Source organism: Phaenicophaeus curvirostris, chromosome 6 (assembly GCF_032191515.1).
Source record: "Phaenicophaeus curvirostris isolate KB17595 chromosome 6, BPBGC_Pcur_1.0, whole genome shotgun sequence".
In the NCBI taxonomy this organism is placed as follows: domain Eukaryota; kingdom Metazoa; phylum Chordata; class Aves; order Cuculiformes; family Cuculidae; genus Phaenicophaeus; species Phaenicophaeus curvirostris.
Window position 1 is genome coordinate 55,805,066 of NC_091397.1, and position 25,070 is coordinate 55,830,135.

The 25,070-nt window shown below is 38.6% G+C and overlaps 1 protein-coding gene across 4 annotated transcripts in view; it reads left to right on the forward strand.

Moving 5' to 3' along the window:
- The window catches only part of OSBPL3 (oxysterol binding protein like 3), a 75,976-nt gene that overhangs the window by 45,811 nt on the left and 5,095 nt on the right, over nt 1-25,070 (forward strand). For 2 of the 4 annotated variants that reach the window (XM_069860270.1, XM_069860271.1), the window contains exons 12-22: nt 2,101-2,231; nt 3,949-4,056; nt 6,706-6,840; nt 8,602-8,695; nt 11,877-12,127; nt 14,012-14,149; nt 17,120-17,183; nt 19,534-19,612; nt 21,651-21,795; nt 23,717-23,861; nt 24,532-24,658. In XM_069860270.1, the coding sequence (XP_069716371.1) occupies nt 2,101-2,231; nt 3,949-4,056; nt 6,706-6,840; nt 8,602-8,695; nt 11,877-12,127; nt 14,012-14,149; nt 17,120-17,183; nt 19,534-19,612; nt 21,651-21,795; nt 23,717-23,861; nt 24,532-24,658 (1,417 nt within the window). The remainder of the gene's footprint in view (nt 1-2,100; nt 2,232-3,948; nt 4,057-6,705; nt 6,841-8,601; nt 8,696-11,876; nt 12,128-14,011; nt 14,150-17,119; nt 17,184-19,533; nt 19,613-21,650; nt 21,796-23,716; nt 23,862-24,531; nt 24,659-25,070) is intronic. The other 2 variants (XM_069860272.1, XM_069860273.1) reach the window with 1 other exon arrangement.

Consider the following 25,070-nt stretch of genomic DNA (forward strand, 5'->3'; position numbering starts at 1 on the left):
TATATGCGAAAAAGCTAGATTGTGGGGTTTTTGTCTAAAGGTTAAACTCCTAAGATCAGTTGCTATGAACACAACAGCAGATTTATACTCTTTTGTGTTTGCATGCACATGTGTGTATATGAGCACATGTATGTTTGTATATTCAGTGTGCTTCACTATATTGCAGAGTTAACATTTGTTAGTGATGCAAGGGTTGCTATGGTAGTAACCTATTTTTAGTGAATACAGAAGAGTAGGATCATGTAAAGCAGCCAGAGGGGCAGCTTGACTAGAAGTGTTTCTTCTCTTCAAATAATTATTCGTTAGCAGTGCTTTGCTCCAACACCCTTGCACCAGAAACATTTTTATTGTTAAAAGTGATCTTGTCGAGGAAGGCATTTATGCATTTATATCTGAAAGACTTTTGGAGGTGTTGGCTTTGTCCCCTTTTGCACAAGATAGTGGTTGATGTTATCAATAACGTTTCTTTGCCCCTGATGTGTCTTATGTTATGTAAGGGATGTATGTAAGTAGTAAACTTTATAAAATCAATTATAGTAGAAACTGATGTATAGTTTCCAAAAAGAGAAAAGAAGTGGGAATAGGGTGCGGTTGGAAAAGTTGCTATTAAGCAGAGAAAACAAATCACCTACTCATGATCATCCTGCCTGAAATGTCTCTGTCGGCAGTTTTGAATAGATTGACCCCTGTGTTTGAGAGGACAACTGACTCAGTACTGTTTAATAGTAAGAGTACAAGTAATTTTTCCCAAAGTTGCTTTATACCACACCCCTTCTGAAAAAGGGTATTGGAGAAAATTTTTGCTTTATCTTTTGATACAAACTAACTAAAATGTAACACTAGTGCTGTAGTACGCAGTGATTCTTGAAAACCTGAAGATTCTGATCATGTCGTCCATAGAGGCTAACAAAACAGATCGTAGTGGATACCTCTTCCTCCCTAAGCCCTGTGACACTGTTAAAATATTTCATTGAATTGGTTGAAGTATGAGAATTGGCTTTGGCAATTGTTTGCAGTGTTGAAATGTACCTTTAGAATATTTTCTTAGAAAAGTAAATTAGGTTACATCAAATACTCGGTGAAGTGATGAAGACTCAGGTTAACTCAGAATGGACCATTAGAAGAGAGAGGTGTCAGAGAGTTCTTGTTCTTTGCCCTTTCCATGCATCCCTGCTCAGATTTTATACCTCCGTTTGCCCATAAATGATTACTTTTTTGCATTGGCAGTTCTTATGATTGTATTACAAGGTTTGCTTAGGCCTTCAGAAATCCTCTCATTCTCTGGCTAGATGAGTTTTAAGTCCTGCATAAACAAATATTACTGGAATAGTTTTTTATCCCTTGTGGTTAAAGAGAAGATTAAATGTCTTAAAAGTGAAAAAAAAAAAAATAAGGAAAGCACACTTTGCCTTTAAAAGTGTAGTGATTTTAAAATTGCATGGTCTGTTGTCTGATTTGAATGCTTCAGGCTGGTGATACTGGCTCAGGAAGGAGTAGAAGTAGCAGCAAAACATTCACAACATCCAGGATCTGACCCTTTGAGTCACAAAGTCATCTAAGAAGCTTCAATTTCTTCATACAAAAAAAAAATAACAAAACTCAACACCACAGTTGACTTGCTTGTGGGGAAGCTACTAAACCTATAGCTGTGGCACACTATGTGTTATAGCTGCTTTTTTGATTATTTTTTTTCTATTTCGTTTTTCTTTGGTTCCCTCTCCTCCCCCACTGGAATTCTTAAAGGAATGTGGAATAGAGTCATGACCATCTGAAGATTCGAGCTAATTGGGGAACAAAAGCAAGTGAAGAGCAGATGTGGTTAGTTAGCTTTGTTGGCATCTGTCACAAATAATCAGAGTAATTTTGACTGTGGCTAATGTAGTCAACACAGTAGCATTCACCATAAACATTTCTCATACTAAAAGATCAATCCTAATAACCTTGATTATTATCACTTGTTTTTAATAACCCACCCTGGATCTCTCAATCTAAATTCTTGTTTCTGTCACCATAAAAGATGTTTCATTTAGGTTTTACATAATTGCTACGAATGCAGTTGTTAGCTGGTTTTAACTGTCACATTTTACAAAATGGTTCTAGTTTACTTCATCTTGAGGTCAGCTTTCAGCACCATATCTACAGAGAGAGAAAAGCTGAAGCAGATGCTGGAGCATGATGCATCCTCTTCTCCATCTGCACAAATAGTTGGCTTGAAGAATGCCTTAACATCCGTAAGTGACATGCTGAACTTCAGCAAGCTTCATTGTCATCAGATACTACTTTTAAATTTCAGAGTGATTAATTTCTGTTTCTTTAGTGTCTATTCTGTGCTAGAAGTTGCAGTGTTGAAGCATAGTAAGTTATTATATATGGTGTTTTTCAAAGACTTGTAAAAGTTATTGTGAAATTACTGAAGTTTGGTAGACTGATTTAGGCATATAATATAGTCTGTATTATTTGATGTTAAATATCAGAGGGTTGCTCTGTGACACTGAGTCTACTTCTCCAAACATACGCTCTGTTTAATTGCTCAGTTCTGGTAGGTTGCAGGTTTTCTTTTCCTTTTTTTTTCAAAATCAACTTTCAAGTGTTCATTGTGTGACTTGACACAATATAAAGGTGAGAGCAGCTGAGAGCACTCATTTGTCCCTTCTAATGCACTTCACCGTGCTGCAGCAAGACACTCCAAAGCAAATTCAAGTACAGCTTGTTTATGCTGACTTCCACCTTTAATTATCTGTTACTCATCAAAAAGCAGCCATGGAGCTGTTAGGGCAGAGTTCTAAGTGATGAAAGATTGTGCTCTTTAAAAAGGAGGATTCTTTGGTTGGTGGGGTTTTTGTGATTGGTTGGGACTCGGACTTTCAGGTTGGTCATGTCTGAATGTGTCATGCAAATAGTTATCTAATCTCAGAGCAGTGAGGGCCATTGTTACCACAGTCTTAAAATTTCAGTGTTGGTTGAAAATTCCTAATCAGAGGCAGGGTGACTCTCTGGCATTGGTAAGTGTAATGTAGGTAATATTAGAATTATTTCACTATGAAAACTTCCACTGCCCTTTGCTTTACAAAAGCTGCATGTGACTTCAGATTTTTTAGCGTTTAATGTGCTTTTTTTTTTGCCTGGAGGCGTAGTGTTTGGAGCAATTTGAAACCTGTTGCATAATAACTATATTCACTCACTTGCACTTCTTTGCTTTTGGCTTTCAGATATTCTCCGTCTCGTATTTGAATAGGTGATGTGTTATTTGCCTACTGTTTTTATATCAAAAAATCTATTTTAAGATTTCTGAACTCAGTGAACATCGCAATTTTTTTTTTTTCCTGAGCAATGAAATTCTGTTGTCCGTCTTGATCTTCTGAATGTCTTTTAAAAGTCATGCTCTTAGGTCTTATCTAATGCTTAATAAGCCTTTTGTGGCCCATCCAGGAGTGATCTGTGAACTTTGGCAGATTTATCAGAGGTAAACACCTGTGAGAGCTATTCTTAGACTGCAGCTTTGTAAAGCCATGATGCCAACAGAAATTTTCTCACCCTGTACAGCAGAGATCCTGTAGGAGGAAGGAATAAGCTTCTTTCAAAGATGTATGGAAGTACAGATATGATAAACCTGACATATTTCTAAGACTTCCTTGCAAGAGAGTCCTGTGTTGGTGACTTTGACCTATTAAATCATCTTGCAGAACCTGGTAACTTTATATATCCCTGCCATCTTTGGCTTTTTTCCCTCCGTTTATGTATCTTTTCCCTCACAATGAATAAAAATATGAGAGATAAGGAGCACAGTTTGAAGCATTTATAATAAATTATTTGGTGAACCAGTGAAAAATCATGTGGTGGTGGTGTTTTATACTGCACTTTACTCTTTGCCCCTTTTTGCACAATAAAGCCACGTTCAAGTTAGTTCAGAGAACTTTATATCCCCAATATTTTTGTTAAATATTCCAGGCAATAGCACAAAACACAGATCTTAAAGACCGGTTACGCAGAATACATGCCGAATCTATGATCCTTGATTCAGCATCTAATGCAAAATCAAGTCCAGATTTGGTGAAGGTGGGTATGGATTTCCTCTTTCAGTGATATCTGTTCCTCAAGCTCCTACATCTAGACAGTGCTGCGTAGCTGCGTCTAGTCCCGTTCTTTGTGTCTTCCCTATGGTGTATTGTGTTAGTAAAATGATTCCGCTTTCATAGTTATGAACCATTTCTGATGATGCATTGCGTGATATTTGATTTCAAAGAGTTTCCTCGTGAGCAGTTTTTGTGAACACACTTCTAGTGCTTGTTGCTAGTGTCTTGTGTTGTTCTCTCTTGCCCCCTGCTCGCTTCCCATTCCGCATGAACAGAGCTGTGGTCTTGTTATGCTCATGCTACTGTTTCTATCCCCCTTATTCCCTTGATAACTTTCAAGTTCTGCAGTTGTTTCTGTTGCCTGTCTAGATATTGTTAGCACAGAGCACTGCATGCCAGTGTGGCTTGTGTAAGGTTTAGAGCAGCTATCAGACATTTCCATGAAAGGGTCAAAGAAATGAGATGTACAAGAGCCCTTTCAGCCATTTAGTTCTTTTTGTGTGAAGCCAGGGACTCTCTACGTAACCAGTTCGCTGGTTTGAGACGCACTAATGTTCAAAATGCTTTTTGGCTTGCTGCAGAATGCATGTGAATATGGTGTATTTATAGGTCATAGGATCTAGGTGTTAATGGTTCTAGTGAGAGAAGCATGAACTGTGTTGTTTCTGATGGATTTTCCTAAATGTTAACTCATCCAGAAACTCCTGCTGTGCTTGTAGTCAAATCTTTCATTAATACTTGAGTGGATATAACATTATGGCATTTGTGTAACTTATTGCTCCCTTTTGTTTTGAAAGACGATTTAGTCATTCCATCTGCTCACTTCTGGTTTAGTTTTGTCTTAGTAGAGCTGCGTTTTGGTCATATTTAGCTGTTTTGGTTTTTTTTTTTTTCCCTTTAAGGTCATTCTAGAGCCTTTTGCTTTTAATTCCTCAAGAATCTGAACATCACTTACAGTTCTATCCAGACAAGCATCAATGCATTCCTTCTTAATTTCAGGAACTGCTTATTTTCTCATTTAGTGGAAGTCCTTTCAATGACAATGGATTATGTCTGTAACTTGTTTGACGCACTATATATAAATATACATACCCCAAAAATAGCTTTCAAAAGATCCTGTAGAGGATTCACAAATTCCCCCTGGCATGGTTTGGGATAGAACTTCAGGTTGAAATCAGTTATAATGGAGAAGTTTCATTTTAGATTTGTCCGAGGACTTCCCTCTAAAGGTTCCACATCGGGTGCTGTGAAATCTGAAGCAGTATAAACTAGCATCTCAAGCCTTTGCATAGAAGTTTAGTGTGTGTATTGCACATTTTGTATTGTAGTTTATCACACCAGAGTGGGAACATGAAAGAAGACAACGTGAAATGCGTATGTGATAGATACAAGAACCTGCTGCTCTTTCATGAGCCTTTCCTACCCACTTTCCTTCTCAGATTCAGAATAGCATTGGAAATGGTCCCAGTAGCAGTGCTCGTGTGTTTTAAGTTTTTTTTTTTTTTTTTTTAATTGTAGGCTAATGTAACTGCCCTCCCACAGAAGCAGCAGTGTTGAGGTTTCAGCTTTTCTTTCTGCTTTGTCAGAAGCATATATATTAAAAAAAAAAAAAAGTCTTGTATGATAACAGTTCCGTTTGTTACCATGTCACCATTATCAGCACGTACTGAGTAACGTTTCATACTATAATAAAATCTACCAACAGAAAAGCTTTTAAAGATTTGTCAGTTTGATTATAGACTTGTCAGATTGTTCATTACGCTGTTCTGAAAGTAAAACACTACAATTCCTGCAAAATTATGATAGGGTTACAAGGTAGTGAAACATCTCATACAGAAAAGCTTGAGAGCAGCTAATACACTCCTTTGGGCCAGCTAGCCCCTTTTCTTTAGCGTTGGTGGAGTCATCGGGGAAAACAATGGTGCGTGATCTTCTCTGACTTTTTTACTGCATCCACAGATTGAACCAAGTCTCACTGATCACCCCATCTTTGCTAACATGGCATTGATAATATGCTGGGTTTGGTTAACATGGAGCTATCTCAGGTGTGGGTATGAAGGAAAACTTTCCAAAGCACAGCACAGAAAATTATCTAGTGAAGAAAGACAGCTAGGAAAGCATTGCTATTATACAGAAAGCAACTTTGCGCCTCTGAAATTTGTGTGCCACTGCACCACAGGCTTTGCATTAAGCAAGGTCTGGGAGGAAAAGACTAAGTAATTTGCTATGATCAGAAGGGAATACGAATCTAGCATGTAATACAAAGAGATGGGATTTTTGTTCTTCTGGTGGCTTTTTGATAGTACATTTCTGTATATCTGGCTAAATCACTCAAATATCAAGGCATTTTTACTTTTTATTTTTTAAGGAAAAAGTGCATACAGCACCATAACTGATTTACTGAATATGCATTGCTTTTTTTCCCCTTCTTTTTTTCTTCTTCTGTTTGGTCTGTTTTACTTTGGTTTTAAATCCCTCTTTGAAACACACGCTACCTTTCACTGAACTGGAGAGAAGCATATGCAGTTTTCTCCCAGTATTTTACAGCCCTGTGAGTTATGTGACTGTGGATCTGCATGCATGAATGCTCTTTGTGGTACTTCTCTCAAAACTTTTTATTGCTTTTAAACAGGAAAATTCAAGAGAAGAAAGCAGAGGTCTGGTTCACCAGGTCTCCAATGAAAGCAGGCTGTCGATCGCTGACTCTCTCACGGAATTTTTTGATGCACAGGAAGTCCTGCTGTCTGCTAGCTCTTCAGAAAATGAGGTCTGAGCATTGAGATTGACATCATTCTGATGCAGTTTCTTATCTGCTACTTGACATGCAGTTTTTCGGAGTGCTAACTGCACATCAGATGGTTGCCAGAAAAAGAAAATTTTCAAAGCATCTAAAAATTAATATGCTGCGTGTATTTATATGTTATCATTGTCTCTTCACAGTAAAATGTAGCAATTATTGTGGAGAAGTCTTATATGCACGTTGAGGCAAATACCAGTTAGGTAGGTAGTACGCAGCTATGGCATATATTGTGCTGTCTGCCTTGAGTCATCATACAGGTACTTAAGAACTTGTATCATAGAAATCTATAGAATCATAGAATAGTTAGGGCTGTAAAGATCATCTATTTCCACCCCTCCTGCCATGGGCAAGGACATCCCACTAGCTCAGGCTGCCCAAGGCCCCATCCAACCTGGCCTTGAACACTTGCAGGGATGGGGCAGCCACAGCTTCCCTGGGCAACCTGTGCCAGGGTCTCACCACTCTCATAGTGAAGAAATTCCTCCTTATGTCTAGTCTAAATCTGCCCCTCTCCAGTTTAAAGCCATTCCTCCGAGTCCTTTAACTACATGCCTTCATAAATCCCTTCTGAGCTTTCTTGTAGCCCCGTTCAGGTGCTGGAAGGTTGCTATAAGATCTCCTTGGAGCCTTCTCATCTCCTGTCTGAACAAGCCCAATTCTCTCAGCCTGTCCTTACAGGGAAGGTGCTTCAGCCCCCTGATCATCTTTGTAGCCCTCATCTGCACCCGTTCCAACAGCTCCATATCCTTCTTATGTTGAGGATTCCAGAACTGGACACAATATTCTATGTGGGGGTCTCACAAGAGAGGAACAGAGGGGCAGCACCCCAAAGTCCTTCTCTGTAGGGCAGCTCTCAATCACGTTCATACCTATCCTTGTGTTACCTGTAGGTACGTTGGGGCTGATGTCCTTCTGTTGTGATTTAACCCCAGCCAGCAACTAAGCACCACACAGCTGCTTGCTCACACCCACCCACACCCGCAGTGGGGTGATGGAGAGAATCAGGGGGAAAAAAAACAAACAAAACCCAAGTGATGCACAATGTAAGTCCTCACCACCTGCAGATTGATGTCTAGCCTGTCCCAGAGCAGCAAATTGCACGCCCCTGGCTAGCTTCCCCCAGTTTATATGTGGAGCATGACTTTATATGGTATGGAATATCCCTTTGGGGACCTTGGGTCCGCTATACTGGCTGTGTCCTCTCCCAGATACTTATGCACCTCACCACTGGCAAAGCATGGAAAGCTGAAAAGTCCTTGACTTACTATAAACGACACTTAGTAAAAACTAAAAGCATCAGTGTGTTAGCAATGTAATTCTCATACTAAATCCAAACTACAGCACCGTACCAGCTACAAAGAAGAAAACTAACTTTGTCCTAGCTGAAACTGAAACACATGCACGTTGAAACTTAGCAGCTCATTTTGTCATCTCTCAGACTACCTAAAAACCTTGGCTTTTGGTATGAGAAAAACCTTCTTAGTTGTGGGGCCAAGAAGATTAAACATGTCTCCACTACAAGAATAGATGAATCTTCAACAATGGTAACCTCCAAAACTCAGTTGTGTCTTCTTAGGACTTCTTAGTGCTTTTCTGTAATACTGAAGCACAGCTTAAACAGTTCAAATCTACTAAAATCATAGTTAAGTCGGAAGGTAACAGTTTTAATGTGTATATGGGTTTTTTCAACGAGTGATGTATCTTGCTTATTTCCCCATCCACACTCAGGTATCGGATGATGACTCATATGTAAGTGATATCAGTGATAACGTCTCAGAAGATAACCTGAGCAATGACATGGAGAATGAAAGACAAACTTTAGGTAAATTTGGTGTTTTATTATATTTTGAGAATTTTCCATTTCTTTTTGGTTTGGATATTTTTTTCTTCTTTTACTAGAAGTAATGTGATATTACAGGTTTTGAGCTGTAAATAGTGTGTGCTTTTTCTCTTACAGACTCAGGTTGGTTTCGAACAGCACCTTCTGGCTAATCTGATTAACAGGGCCTGGGCACCATTTATTGAGCAGGATGGTGATTCTGTATCAGCAGAGAAACACCTATTTTCTTGGCTTCTTTGGTGCAACTCCGATCTTTTTCAGTTCCTTTCATGGTGACAGGATTTTTCAAAGTAGCAAGTCCTGACTGCTTTCTTTTCAAAAAGCAATTTTCTTCCTGTCACTCTGGTTTTAGTCTGCTATTTAATAACTGCATTCAGAGAGTTCTGTTGCTTTTAGAAGTCTCTTTAAATGAACATGAGAATAATTACGTACTGGCAGGTCTGGTGTATTACCATAAGGATTTCTTTTTTGCATGTTTTAATCATGATAATCTTGTTAGTGCATATGTGTATTTAACTATCTTGCTAATCAAAAAAAGAGGGAGAAGAATTGGTTTTAACAAACTAATTGGCTCTGTGCCCTCCACTCCTTTCAGCTAACCACAGCGTTCCTCCTAATCTGTCAATATATTTCTATCTTTAAAAATGCTGAATGGTGGTTTCTTACTACCAGCTGTTTCCTGATCATCTCCAAAGACCAGTGGATCCCTATGAATTTGTGTAGTTTGAAATGCCTGGAGGTCAGTTGTGTTCTGTAACTGTTTAAAAATAAGACTTTTTTTTTCCTTTTTGGAAGGTAGGAAAGAATTCGTATTGGTTTGTCTCATGATCTGGATCTTAAAAAACTGCACTAGTGTGGTTGTTCTTCATCTTGTAACAAAGACCATTACTGAAGCTCTTCAGTATTAGCAGCAATTCCCCATGCTTCTGGTACCTGCTATTTCTGTACTTTGGGCAGCCTGCCACTCTTTATTAATAGCAAACGGGATGTCTTTTTCCTACAGGGCTTTAGCTGAACCATAAATTGTGGGATTATGATAAAATCCTCTGGCCGCTGTAATGCAGAAGGTCAGACCAGATGATGATAATGGTCCAATGTGGCCTTAAAAGTCATTGAGTCTAGCTGGAGGTCAGATGTTTTAATCTCCATCAGTATTGGTGCTGGCCATTTGTCACAGCTCTTGCAAACCAGAACTGCACGGGCTTTTCTTTTCATGGAGAGTAGACAAACTTCACTGTATAAAAAATTTAGTATCTGAATATATTTCTTGTTTTTCTACTCTCTTTTGTCACCGGTTTACCCCAATTAATGGGATGGTCTGGAATACCTGGTTCAGTCAATTATTATAACTTTCTGCTTTTAGTCAGAAGCAGTCAAAGAACGTAGCCAAATCCCATTTCAGAGACCTTTTTTTTGGACAAGGATAAATTTTTAGCATTTGCCTCTTTCCTCTCCAGATAGCCCAGCATTCCTGAGGTGTCTAAGGGAACATCTTTCTTTTAAGGCCTCTTCTGAGATTAAGTAACTTCTTTTAAGAGGGACATATAGGAGACAACCTCTTAACAGTATAATTATTTCAGGTGGAGTTTTTGATTCATAGTGTCTGTGCCATTTTTACGCAAAAAGAAAGACAGAGGCAGTAGGCTTCAAACAGTTCACCTATCCCTGTTGTGGTAACTCGGTCATAAGATATTAGGACTTTTAGTTTGAGACTGGAAGGAAAGACCAAAGCTTCTTCCTCAAAACTTTGAGGCTGTTGATTAGTTGAAAACTTCCCTCTGAGATAAGGACTACAATACATGGCAGTGATGGCGATGTTAGCCCCTGTGATTATTTGTACTTTGTCACTGCTGGAGGCACTGCTGATATTGTACCTATGCCAGTGGACCAGCAGAGGAAATACTGGTAGAAATTGTGCGTGTAAGGACAGTGATTCTTTCGGCATGTGCAGCACGGGAAAGATGTGCTGTCCAGTCTTGTTTTAATTCCTCCAAGACAAAGCTGTGTGGGGAAAGCCAGATGAGGACAGGAGTTGATAGACTGGAACTATACCTGAATGTCTCCAAACGATAACTGATTCTAGGGCAGGAGCTCCCTAGGTGCTTCTAAGGATGTGTAAAGATAAAATATGATCTTGTAGTGGCAACCATATTCCTCTCTGAAGCGAGACTGATGCAGAGCTAAGCAATGTAATCACTTCAGACTATTGCCTATTGCAGAAGCTTATAGCTCTACTTTGACCATGCCACAAATCATCTCATGGCACACTTAGGACTATTTATCCTGTTCCAATTGCTTTGACATAGCAACATAGACCTCAGAAATTCATGTCAAGGCCTCTTGACGTGAGGGTTTTTTATCTTCAGCAAACCTGTAGCTCCACCGGTTGTTTCAGCTTTTCCAGCTTTAAAATCATCTATTTCTCCACCAACATGGGAGTATCTAAGAGCTAACATCACTAGGTGTTGTTAAATGCTAAGTACTATGAAGAGCACTGTGGAAAAGCCTGGATGTAAATCTGTGGTGCAGTAAAATTCCCTGGTAGGACTATTTAAAAGGTAGGAAAAGATAGGTAGGAGTTGTTATTATGCTTGGATCTGTAAGTTACATCTTGCCTTCTGAGAAGTGTCAGCTTAATTGAAGCTCTGTCAAGAAGGGAGGTTTTATGTCACCTAAGCAGATAGGAATAAAATAGTTACGTATTCTTTCAAATTCAGTGGAAAGCCTGAGCCTTTCTTACAGCCTTTAAGGGGAAGGAAGGTAGTGTTTTATGTGTCTTTTGTACCTGGCATTTAGAATCATAGAATCAAAGTATGGTTTTGGTTGGAAGGGACCTTGAAGATCATCTAGTTCCAACCTCCCTGCCATGGGCAGGGACAACTTACACTAGATCATGTTGCTTAAAGCCTCATCTAACCTGGCATTGACTTACCTAGGTTAACATACAGAAATTAGAATCTTGTTCCCAGCTTTATCGTTTTTATAAAAGGTTATCTTCAAACCACAAGTAAAACACTTGAATTGTGAGGGTGGAGGGAAGTTTTGTCAGAAAAAAGAAAAAAAAAGTTTGCAATTTAATGTATGGTTGCAAAAAAAAGGGGATGAAACTAAGTAAACTGTGAATTGACTTGTTTTGCCACTTCCTCACCTCCTTCTTTTCTAGACTGTATTTCTGAAAGTGGAATTGCATGCAATTCTAAACGGAGAACGTGTTTGCCAGCTCCATGTCCTAATACGAGTAACATCAGCCTATGGAATATCCTGAGAAATAACATAGGAAAGGATCTCTCCAAAGTGGCCATGCCTGTTGAATTAAATGAGCCACTTAACACCCTTCAGCGTCTCTGCGAGGAGCTGGAATACAGTGAACTACTAGATAAAGCAGCGCATACCCCTAACCCATTTGAACGAATGGTAAATATGTTATTCCAGATACTTAGTAACAGTCAACATAATTAGAATAGAATTAATATAAAAACAATCTGCCAAAGAAATTAAGGTGTTCTGTTCCCTTTTTTTTTTCTCCCAGCTGAGAGAGGCAGATTTTCTAAGTGCGTGCCTGTGCATACTTACATACCTGCTGCTTTTGACCTTTTTGCATGGTTTTTGTTGCTTTGTTAGGAAGTCTCTCTCCTCAAGTACCTTGCTGTCCTGCCAGGTTAAACAAAGGAGTTTAGTTCTGTTTTGCAGCAATTACTCTGTAAGATTAAAAACTTACAGCAAAAAGGGAAGGGGTGGGGAATGAACTACTGTACTTCCCCTCTTGAATATGAAAGCTATAATGTGTCTTTTTTTAAGGGTGCCTAATCTGGTAACACATTCGTGCCTAGAGGATGCTAGATCTTCCAGCTAGATCTTCCAGCTAGGTCTTCCTACATTACTGTGATATCTTCATATTAACTAAATGAGCTCCATTTCTTTCATTATCTGATTTTGTGAAATCTGGGGTTGATCCAAAATGTTCAGGATCTCAAACCCAGGCAATATGAATGTATATTGGTTACAACAATGGTGTCTTTTGCCAATGCAGAACACTGAATTCAGCATTTGGCAAAAGAGCAAGAGAAACATGCATTTCATTTGTTCTGCTTCCAGGTGCACAAGAGCTATTTAATATGTAAGCCTGTAAATAAAGGATTCAAAGCTCTCTGAATTCTCCTAAATGGAAGCTATAAATTGTCCCTTAAACTGAATTAAGCCTTTGCAACTCAATATATCTTATCTTAAAATTAGATTATTAATGAAGTAAATTGTTATAAATACTTTTTGAAAATCCTCTTGCTTCATCCTAACACTCTAGAAAGGTTAAAATTTATTGTCTGTTCTCATGACAGAGAGTGTGGCTGGCAACTGGTGCATAGCTGCTTTTGTTCTCTTGAGAACTTATGTTAAAAGGAAAAGGAAATGAGCAGTAATTGTTCATATGGGGGTGAAAAGAAGCCTTCTCCCTCCCTCCCACATCCAAGCATCTGGAAATTACATCAGAATGGAATATTATTTTCCTCTGAGATATTCCTGATGCAAAATTAATGCTAGCTGTTGCATAGTAATTGCTATAGTTCATGAAAGAGCCATTCTGAAGTGAATTTGGTTTCTGAAGTTGTGAAGGGACAGCATCTACACCTTCACGAAATGAGAGAAAGGGAATGAAAAGGGAGAAAAATCATGCAAAGGAGATCAGAATTTAACAACCCCAAATTCTAGTTCTTCAGGTTCAGAAGGAATTGTGCTTGATTTGACAGCAAAAATTTGGAAGGCTTACCTGTATCTCAATCATAATCAAGAACAGTTTCATGATTAGGTAATCACACACAGTAGATAAAAAGCAATTAAATTCAAACAACAGTAGAAATAGCAAACTTGGTGAACTTACTGTGCTGCGTTCAGGAAAAGAGTAATTTGTAGATCCATAGAATTACAGACCGTAACTATAAAATCCAGTTCTAATAGAAAATCTAACAGTGATTTTTAAGGTTACTGCATTCAACTGTTTTGCAGAATGCTGAGCTGTTTCAAACAGCTTTCAGAAATGCTGTTTTCAGTTGATAAAATTTGCAGTATTTGACCCTAATAACTCCATCCCTAGGACTATGTGTGACTGAAAACTGAGTAATTCTCTAATGTGTGAGCTAGCACTTGACTTGAATGAGGCTTGCATTTTTGGAGTCTGTATGGGGGAAAATACAGAATCTGATGTCAGGATAAGACCTTCTATTTTTGTGTTAGATCAGAATGTAGAGTAGATTGTGCATGGCTGTGGTGAATTAATTAATAAAATTCTGCATATGTTATTCCCAGGTGTATATAGCTGCATTTGCAGTCTCTGCATATGCATCCAGTTACTACCGAGCTGGAAGTAAGCCATTTAATCCTGTGCTTGGAGAAACCTATGAATGTATTCGTGAAGATAAGGGTTTCCAGTTCTTTGCGGAACAGGTATTGTATGCTGCTACCCTTAGATTTGCTCCTTGATACACTGCTTAGTTCTAAATGCATGGCTGGAATCACCTGGAATTAAGCAAAATACAAAATTACTTTACATAACCTGAGCCTGGCAAAACTCAAGAGAGACTGCAGAATTATAAATGAAGGAAAATTTTTTTTTTGAGGAAAGTCTGCTAACTCTGGGATGGAACATGACAACCAACAGCTGACACTTGAGAAGCAAAGGCTGGCAAGCTGCCTACTACATTAACCAGATAACTTGGTTGAGTAGAGTGCAATTCCTCATACTGAAACCTGATCACGACTGCAGCAAGCATTCACATTCTTGTCATATTCTTTTGTGTGTGATCCTTGAAAATACTGTATCTTCAGCTGTTTAACGTCTTCTTTTATAACAATATTTCCCTTGTGAGAGTCAGTCAACTACTAGTATTTTCTATGGCACCGTAAATATTTCTCCTTCCTGTCCAAATACTTCGTGCGCAAAGTTTTACAAATCTGCTGATGCAGCTTAGTAGGTAAAGGATGTATAAAACACATCAAAGTCTGAGCGTTTATGAAAATAATTCACCAATAGGAGAATAATTTTTGAGTAGGGTTGAAAAATATTAAATTTAAACCAGCTGAGTTTGCTAAGCTTGAGGCAGATGTTAAAAAGAGATAAATAGAACTTAAATAATCTGGTGCCTAGCAGAGTAAGAGTGTTTGAAAGCTGTCTCATTCTGTCTAGACATCACAGGAAAAGAATTGAGAAAAGTAGAGTGGGCAAGGGTATACGACCTAGAAATCTGATCAGAGAAAGCCTTTTACAAAGATTTCTTTAGGAAACAAAGGAAACAAAAAGTGGTTTTGACCACCTCTGAAGATAGTATGTTTTGTATATTATGTTTTAGAACTGGCAAAAGGGATGCTATGTGATCTTTCATTAGTCTCAAGAAATGTAACAGGCAAGAATAAAAATAAGGGGGAAAAAACAAGCCAAAACAGTCAAAGGAAGAATCATATTTGAAGTTCAGGTAATGCATCTGGTTCTTCATTGTGTTACTTCAGTTCTAAGGCAATGTGTATAGAGCACCAGTGTAACATCAAATTGCAGTAACAAAGTGATGTATAAAGGTTAGCACTGAGCTTAATGTTAGTGGCCTCAAGTTGCATTGGGGCTTAAACTAGATACTAGAAAATACTACTTCATTGAAGGCACTGCCAAGCATCGGGACAGGCTGCCCAAGGAGGTAGTTGAGTCACCATTCCTGGAGATATTTAAAAGATATGTAGATGTGGCACTTTAGCACATAATTTACTGGTGGACTCAGCAATGTTAGGTTTATGGTTGGACTTAATGATCTTAAAATTCTTTTCCAACCTAAGTGATTCTGTTAGATTGAATTAAAGGAAGCTATTTTCTCCTGAATTTGGATAAATCAGTACAAAGGCAGCTTTTTCTAAAGAGGAATTTTAATACATGAGGGAGCTTGTGTTGTTAACCACTATCGTTCTGATACTTGCAATAAGTGATGTAAGTTTATAGAGTTTTAAAGTTACTGTAATAGTATGGGGTGGAGGAATATTATGAAGGGAGGGCAGTACAGGAGGAAAGAAATTTCAAGCATTAAATATTTCTCTCTGCATCAGGACCTGTTATTTATTGCTCGCTTGTGCAAGCATTTTGTTGCTTACTCTAGATTACTTGTTAGTGCAGATAGCATGTAAACCATGGACTAGATTGCAGATAGTATGTAATCCATGGGATAGGTAGGCGAAATGTATGAAATAATAGACATTCTGTTCTATTACTAGAGTGAGTTTAGAGTAACTCCACTTAGCACCATGACCTTACTCTGGAATTATAACAGTTTAAGTGAGAGCTAAGTTTAACCAATGAATTATAATGACATCTGGGGTTAATCTGGGCACAGTATGTGAGAGTGTGTTGCTCTTGGTGGATTAGGACATAGCTGAGAGTAATTAGTCCTCCTTTCTTTTTTTTTTTTCTTTTTTAAGTAAATAACTGGATGTTTGCATAAAAAAATGCTTGATAGATTTGCAAAATGAGTATCAAAGAAGAAAGTAAAACTGCATTTGAGCCACGTAGGTGTTTAAGAAATTAGTTTCGTAGTGGGAAGTGGCCATTTGACTTCAAAGTAAAGTTGTCTGTGTCAAAATAACAGGCATTGCAAATTAGAGTTGGTCCTGGTTAGCTGTTAGTTGTGTTCACCCAGAAGGGAGAATTTCCAGCCAAGGAGGTGTGGCTGCTTCCACTTTGTGAAGTTACTTTATTATTTACTATTCCATTTTAATAGTCTGCATTGTGTATTTATTTATTTATTTACTCACTCACAGTCCTTGCTTTACTATTTTGGTGGTTGCCCTAATTCATGTATATGCCTCTTACCCAAAGCTCATAAAAAGCAGTGTGCATAGTTAGGGTCTCACACCAGAAACACCTGAGGTATCACTACTGCAGTAGTAGGGATTGCTAGTTCCCTACATGGCTTGGTTTGGGCCCCTCAGTGATGATAATTAATCACCTCCCTCTGAGTTTTTGGGCATTTACTGCATTGAAGAATTTGGCCCTTTGTTTCTTTATTTTTTTAATTTTTGTCTGTGTGCTTAAAATGCAGTTTCTCTTAATATGCTGTGGGGGCCCTAGGGGTAAATTTAATTATCACATTAGGGACAATGTACAAAATGTATAGGTGTTTTTTCACTCAATGAACAAAATTCACAGGCCTTTTGAAAACAAGCACTTCCCATTTCTTTCAAGGTTTCCTAGGTCTCAGTATCTTATTAATCTCACTGACTCCCCCTTCAGGACACAACTGCAAAAGAAAAGTGAATATTCCATTTATAAATACCATATATGAATGAAAAATAAAAGAAAAAAAAAAGTAAAGAAAAATGACTGTTCAAATGTTAATATGTCCATGTTTTCTCCTCCCCCCCCTTTATTTCTTGTGTTAGGTCAGTCACCATCCACCTATTTCTGCATGCCATGCTGAATCTGTGAATTTTGCTTTTTGGCAAGGTAACTGTTCAGTCTATCGTTTACTTTTACACTGTTGATAAAATTTTCCTTGTACGTCTAACTTGAAGTATTCAGAGAGTGGCACAAGGTGAAACTCACTGCTTAAATTGTATTAGAATGGCTTTAGGTAATGCTAGCCTTACACTTACTTGCATGCTTCTTACTTGTATGTTCTGCCATTATAAAAATACTCAAGTTTTTTTTTAAATAAATTCAATTGATTCCTCTTTTCATGTACAAATATCTGCATTTATCTTGATAGGAATATCTTGATAGGAATGGTTGGACTTGATGATCCGGTCGGTCTCTTCCAACCCGGTTATTCTATGATTCTATGATTTCTGTAAAATTAGGTTTGTTGGGGAGGGACCTACTTACTACAGAAGAGTTGTACCTCAAGCTATTTATAAAACAAACAGGCTAGAATGCAGCTTGAAATCTAGAAGTTAAATCCTGAGCCTTGGCAGATCTGGTAAAGCTGTTCTGAAAATAATTTCCAAAAATGAGCATCGCAGCAAGGGTAAATGTATTTACTATGTATTTCTCTGCTGGCATTATTACAGTATGTAAGACTTCATGCTGGTGAAGATGGCAGCCAGGCTCAGTACCTGTGTGATTAGGTGTTTTTGGATTGTACGCAGAACATAACTGTGCCTTTTAACTCAGTTAAAATCCTTAGCCCAGAGGTTTGTCAATTCACGATGTAGCTGTATTGTAACCTTTAATTCTGTTATGATTAACTCTACTGACTTGATTATAGTTATTACAGATGGAACCATACTGATGAAAAATTGCAACTCAGTAATTAGCCTGGTTTTCATTATTCACTATAATCCTTTGCTTGGTAAACAAACACGGGGACAAGAGTCCTTTTGTTCTTAGCATAAAAGCAGAGATGACCAAAAATTTACTCAATAACTGACTACTGTATAAATAAGACTATATAGTGGCCTGTCTTAATGAAAACTGATGAGACTGATTTGTTTAGCAGATCTCGACAATGTTTATCACTCAAATATTTTACCACTTGCAGAGAATAAAGCTCTTCTGTAAAGACAAGAGCTGAGAATCTGAATTCTTTCTGTGTTCAAAGATCTTTTCACTTACCATATTATCTCCTCAGTTAAAAAGAAGGTAGTTCTTAGCTATATTGCAAGAGTAGTGCTCTCGTCCCACCAGACACTGACCTTAGTTCATCTGTTTCAACATCAAGAACTGTCTTGATGTATTGAGCCAGAAGACTGGGTTCTGACAGGTACGATTATTTTGGAAACTGTCTTCCCTGACTTATGAAGCTGACTCTGCTTTTGCAAAGCAGTGTGGATGCATGAACAATTGAGATGCAGAACAGAAAGTTCCAGCTTTACAGCATCTGCGTCTGAATTAATCTGAGCATAGCTTTGAAAGTACCACTTCACTTTTCTTAGCTGTCCTAAAATTTTTAGCGTGATCCAGTTATACACTGGCTCCCAAGATGTTTCCCGTGTACTAGTCTCTGTGGGACAGCTTTGCCATTTATAAGAACATAGAACACAACACAGTCTGATCATATACTTTAACTGTTAAACTCATGAGGGTGTGCTTTTTCCCTTTCTCTCCCATCCTACTGCAAAAGAGAGGAAGCCAGTGCAGAATTTGGCTCAACACCATCACACCTAATGTAGTTTTGGACCTCTTACTGTGCAGCATAGGATTCACGACAGAATTGCTGTCACTAAAGATGCTGGACTAGCATAAAACTTGAAAATTTAAAAAAAAAAAAGTCTCTGTCCTTATTTCTTTCTCTTCCAGGTGTTATTGCCAAGAAGTTTGGCTAAACTTGCATTGAGCGTTCTCATCTTTTTTTGCAAAAATGGTGTGAGACTTGGGCATGTCTTTCTGTGATTCAAACAAGATTTTAAAAGCCTAGTTAAACTTACAGAGGAAGTTGGACTAAATCCCTCTGCAATTTTGTGCCCTTTGAAACATCCCCTTGCTTCTTCACCACGGAAGTGGTTGCTATATTTTTGTTTGAAATTTTGCTTTTGTTTTTGGAAATGTCAGCATTCATTCATTAGCAACTGAATTACAGATAAATATATGATGTCTATAGCTTATTCAAATTCTGCTCTTTTGAAAAAGCTTTTGAGAGGTCTTTTAAACCTCTTTTACTTAACTATTTAAATAACCAATAATGAAAAGAAAAAACCAAACAATGACATTTGAAGGTCCCACAGCATTCCCTGAACACTTTTATTATATTTCACTTTGCTATTTTGTATTTCTTGAAAATAAAGAAGAATACAGAAATAGATTGAGTCACTGTGCCTATGACTAAACTTGTCTTTTTTTATTCCTCTTCCTGTTTCAGATGTAAGATGGAAAAACAAATTCTGGGGGAAGTCCATGGAAATTGTTCCAGTTGGTACAACGCACGTAACTCTTCCAGCGTAAGTGCTACAGTCACAGTCATGCATTGTTGTTCACTGAGATGCTTGCATGTGCTGGAGCCACATTTATCCAGATAAGAACAAGCTGCACTGTGCCATATTAGACCTTTGGAAGAATTGGTGATTATAGTTTAGTTTAAAGGGAAAGTTGGGAGGGGGAGGAAACCCACCAAACCAAAGCCAGAAGCATAAAACAGAAGCACTGACTCTTCCAAACGTTATAAAAACCAAAAGATGAAATATAAAACATCACTCCTCTGTATCTTGAAAAAAGCAAAGTTGGAATTTTCATACTTAAGTTGAATTTCAAGCTTTATGCATTTTAAACTCACCGGGAAAAAAGCATAGTAGAGAAAGTTATGAATTCTTTTGTGATAGGGGATGTTGTCATTGTTCCTGTCTTTTGTTACTTATGTTTGTATGGGCCCTAACGCTGTGGGGTCCTGGTCTGGAGGTGAAGCCGACAGCCATCATCACTGCATAAATAATTATTGTAAGTGATAAATAGAACCAGTTGCATATCTGGTGTTTATTATCCAAGGAAGTAAGCAGGCACTGTAGTTAACTGTTGAGTATGGTTTAATTATTTTAAAAAATAAATATCTGCAGAGTTTCTATACTGGCTTATCAGTGCCCATTATAGGTCAACAATTAAGATCCCTTAAAATTTGGCCTATATCCATCATGTTTGCAGAACCAGAGGTCTAAAGGTTGAGTAATATTCCAATTAAATCTGTTTTCCAAATAGTCTGCAAAATTAATGATTCTGCCATATGACAAAAAAATACAAAAGAAAAATAACTCAAGAACTGAGCACTCATCAGACTAAGTATGCCTTTTTTTTTTTTTTAATGGTCAAAATTGTGACATAGGAAGACAGCATGCAGAAGATAATGTATAAAACATCTTGTGTTCATAGTGGCCAGTCTAAGCTGTTGAGCGAAAAGTCTTGAGGATGTGAGGGCTCAAAGGCAAGGATTAGGGCCCATGGTGGCTTGGTGAACTGGGGGATAATTTGATTTATGTGTAGTCTCCATGTGCTGGTTTGTATCTCTACGTATGTGATATAGGATTGGGTACAAAAAAAGTACTGAGGCTCCAGGCAAAAATGAAGTGTTAATATTAAGGGGCTTTTTGGAGCAAATACAGTATTTTTAGCATGAATGACAGAGCATGTGACCTGCAGATAGGCACAGGAAAACAAGTTATTGTGGGGTAAACTGGCCACAGATCTGCTAGTCTGTGAAAACTGTCCTTTTACATGCTCTTACCATGCAGCAAGTGAGAGCAAGTGATTAAGGGAAGGTAAGGAAAGATTCTAAAGTCCTCAGGGGATGCGTGTGAGGCAGTTGCTATGGGAAAACTGGTGCTTTGTAAAGTTACCTTTTAACTTACCAGTAGCAAGTTAACTGTCAATATCCAGAACAAATTGCTGAATATGTCTTTATGAGACTTTCATACATCTACTTCTTTAATATAAGGTAAAATGTTGTATTACCTTTTAGTATTTGTTCATCTCTCTCCCTATCTGCTGTCTTCCAGTCTTCCAGTTCTGCATCTTGAACTACCTGGTGAGAACTTTTGCTGTTGCCTGAAGCACACACATTGGTTCAGCCTTGAGAGCCTGAGCCAAGCTCATTCCACTCAATAAGTCTTTTTATGACTTTCATGGCCCATGTCCTTATATTCTCAATTGTCACTGTGTTACAAGCTGTGAAATGTGCATTTCATCCAATAGGACATACTAGAATGATATTTTTTTAAACCTAAAAGTGGTAAAGAGGGCCAAGTAAATTGAGAGAAAACTGAAATCAAGACCAAAATTTATAGCAGAAGTGAAAAGTGTTTTCTGGGAGACAGGATTGTTGCCACTGGGTTTGTTTTTGAGAGGGCGTGGGAGAAGACGATGAAGCATTCCAGAAAAAAAAAATTGGTTTGTGGGGGTTTTTCTCATGAAGTTCTGTGCAATTTTTTCCCCAAGTTTGTGAGCCTATTTGAACATAGCGTGAGATTTTTCTTGTGTGTATTTTTCTTACAGTTTTAAAGACCATTTTGCATGGAACAAGGTAACATCCTGCATCCATAACATCTTAAGTGGGCAAAGATGGATTGAGCACTATGGAGAGATCATCATAAAAAATCTTAATGACGACACTTGCCACTGCAAGCTGACTTTCATAAAGGTAACCACAGCAGTGTTGGCAGTGCCTTTTCTAACAGACACAGAGTGGGTGGATGCTCTCCGCCGAAGCTCAGTACAACTGCTTACAAGCTGTGTTTTCCTATATTTCTCTTGTAATTACCGGTGATTCTTTGACAAAGTTTAACTCGGAAGGTACTGCAGCTCACTAGGTGGAGCCAGACAGAAAAGAGAATCATAGAATAACCAGGTTGGAAGAGACCCACTGGGTCATCGAGTCCAACCATTCCCATCAAACACTAAACCATGTCCCTTAGCACCTTGTCCACCCGTCCCTTAAACACCTCCAGGGAAGGTGAATCAACCCCCTCCCTGGGCAGCCTCTGCCAGTGCCCAATGACCCTTTCTGTGAAGAATTTTTTCCTAATGTCCAGCCTGAACCTCCCCTGGCGGAGCTTGAGGCCATTCCCTCTTGTCCTGTCCCCTGTCACTTGGGAGAAGGGACCAGCTCCCTCCTCTCTACAACCTCCTTTCAGGTAGTTGTAGAGAGCAATGAGGTCACCCCTCAGCCTCCTCTTCTCCAGGCTAAACCCCCCCAGCTCTCTCAGCCGCTCCTCATAAGGCCTGTTCTCCAGCCCCTTCACCAGCCTTGTTGCTCTTCTCTGGACTCGCTCCAGAGCCTCAACATCCTTCTTGTGGTGAGGGGCCCAGAACTGAACGCAGGATTCGAGGAGCGGTCTCACCAGTGCTGAGTCCAGAGGGAGGATAACCTCCGTGGACCTGCTGGTCACGCCGTTTCTGATCCAAGCCAAGATGCCATTGGCCTTCTTGGCCACCTGGGCACACTGCTAAGTATTAGCTTTCTCAGGTGCTTCCACTGGTTATGTGGAAAAATATGAGGAAAGGAAGAAATACGATGAAAAACCTGCTCTGTGCTTTACACAAGTTGTCTTCTCACAGTGGTTTACCACAAGCTGCCTGCTAACCCACTGGCATGTGCTGTGCTTGCATTCATTTGGCAACTGTATAATCAATGCTTACGGGAGGTGCTTCACTCAATGCTCTTTTCTAGCCCTTTGCAGGTACTTGGAAGAGTTTGAGTGAAAGGTTGGGGTGTTACTCAAAGTTTTTTCTTCAGTACAGGGCATCAAGATGTGACGTCCTCAGGAACCCCCCTTATAACTGAAATTAAAACTAGTTTTTGGCACTGGATGACTTCAGGAAAATCAACAAAAACCTAAAACTATGCCAAAATTTCTAATCTCAGAAACAGTTTTGCAAAGCATGGTAGGAGACTTAACCTTAACGTGTACTTTCTGTATCTGATTGCTGGAGAAAGGCTGTGCTTTACATAAAAGCAGAACATACACATACAAATTAAGTACTTCAGCATACCTAAGCAGCATGGCATGCTCAGCAGCAGAAGGAAAGTTCCTTTTCTTATTTGATTTTCCTAAATACTTTGTGCTTTCTAAGAAGCATTGGGGTGTTTGTTTGGGTTTTTTTTCAAGTACTTATTTGAAAGTACTGTAATGTATTTGCAAAGTTGCAGTGGATATTTAGAGTTCAAATGTTGAAGAGTGAGAGCCTGCAAATCTTATACCTCTGACACTCTGTATTGTCCGAAGTGGAGATCGCTGTCAGTTCCTTCTCTTCCTCTTCTGCAAGTTCAGGGAAATTGTAGATAACTAAGTCAGGAGCCAGTGTTACCTGTCACTGGGCAAAATTCAAGACCAGCTATGCTTCACCTAGTACTGCCCCTAAAAATGACAAACAAAATCATTGCAATTCTCAACGTTAGTATTTTAATAGGCCAGTTAGTAGCACTAACAGCAGTTGTTTTCATTTGATATTGTAATGCACACCTAAATCAATAATTTTCCTTGCAGAAAGCCACCCTACAGCGTGGTGCTACTGGCATGGCAAAATCACTCATGCTTGATCTTCTATGCTCTTAATTCTAGGCAAAGTATTGGAATCCAAATGTACATGAGATTGAAGGCAGTGTCATGGATAAAGCTGGGAAAGTTGTGCATCGACTCTTTGGGAAGTGGCATGAAAGTTTATACTGTGGGACGACTTCATCTTCAAACTGCATATGGAGAGCAAGTTAGTGATCAGAATGGCTAACCTACAGAACTTAAGATCTGCTTGAATCTTACAAGTTTGATCTCTTTATTAGGCCCCAACTTCTGGTTATTTCTGTGTGGAATGTTAGATCTCTGCCAAGCATTTAAAATTTAGACCAGAAGAATATATTGTTTAACTTAAATTATATGGACAATTTAATTCCATGGCTTCCTGTGTTTCCTCCATTCTCTCTCATTTTCATGTTTGGGCATAAAGTGGGTATTGAAGACTCTAAAAGGAAGAAGAAGAAAAAGGAACAAACCTCCCCATTTTTTGTGTAGAGAACTGTTGTGTGTTTCATGTATTGAACAGTGGAGGGAGCCCACAAATCTCAGTTCTGTAATGATTGCCATATCTGAACTTGTCCCAAAACTGTGGGGTTTTGTCTGCTGCAGTTTGAAAAAGAGCTATGGTAATAGCAGCATGGCCTTCATCACAGTTGTGCTCTGATTCAGCTGAGAGAACAGAAATCTGGTTTGTTGCGGTGCAGTTATCAAGGTGGATGTTGTCTTTTGTCACGTTATTTAAAACATCTTATTCCCTCAGTATTGAAACTGTGGTTCAGAGATGACTGAGGGGAGGCTGGAATTTTCCTTTTATAGATAATAGCGCTTAATTGAGATACTGAATGTGCTCTCTTCTTCTTTAGATCCGATGCCTAAAGATTATCAACAGTGGTATGGATTTACTCAGTTTGCACTGGAGTTAAATGAACTGGATTCTCAAATTAGGTCATTACTCCCATCCACTGATACTAGATTTAGGCCGGACCAAAGGTAAGAAATTTTAACTTTTAAATAACTTCTTCAAATAGTTTTTAATCTTCTGTAGGCTCACTTCACCCTGAGCTCAGACAATTTTCTGTAGACGCCTGCAGTGTATTTCTGTTTCTACATTAATGTCTATCCGAAACAGACATTCTATCACTTATCAAGGCGGGGTCTAGTCATTATTGACAGAGTTTCCTAAAACTGGCTCTTGGATTCTTCTAGATAACTGCCTTTCCAAACATTCTCAAACTTCAGGTACTAGATGTTGCTCATACTATATTAGAATAGCCAAAACCTGAGACACTTGAAATTTCTTTCTGCAGTGGAATTTCTGCTGTTGCTAAATTCCAAGTAAAAGCATATAATATAGTGATGACACTGAGCTTGATATGAGAGTTAGTTTTCCAGAAGTGCTTTT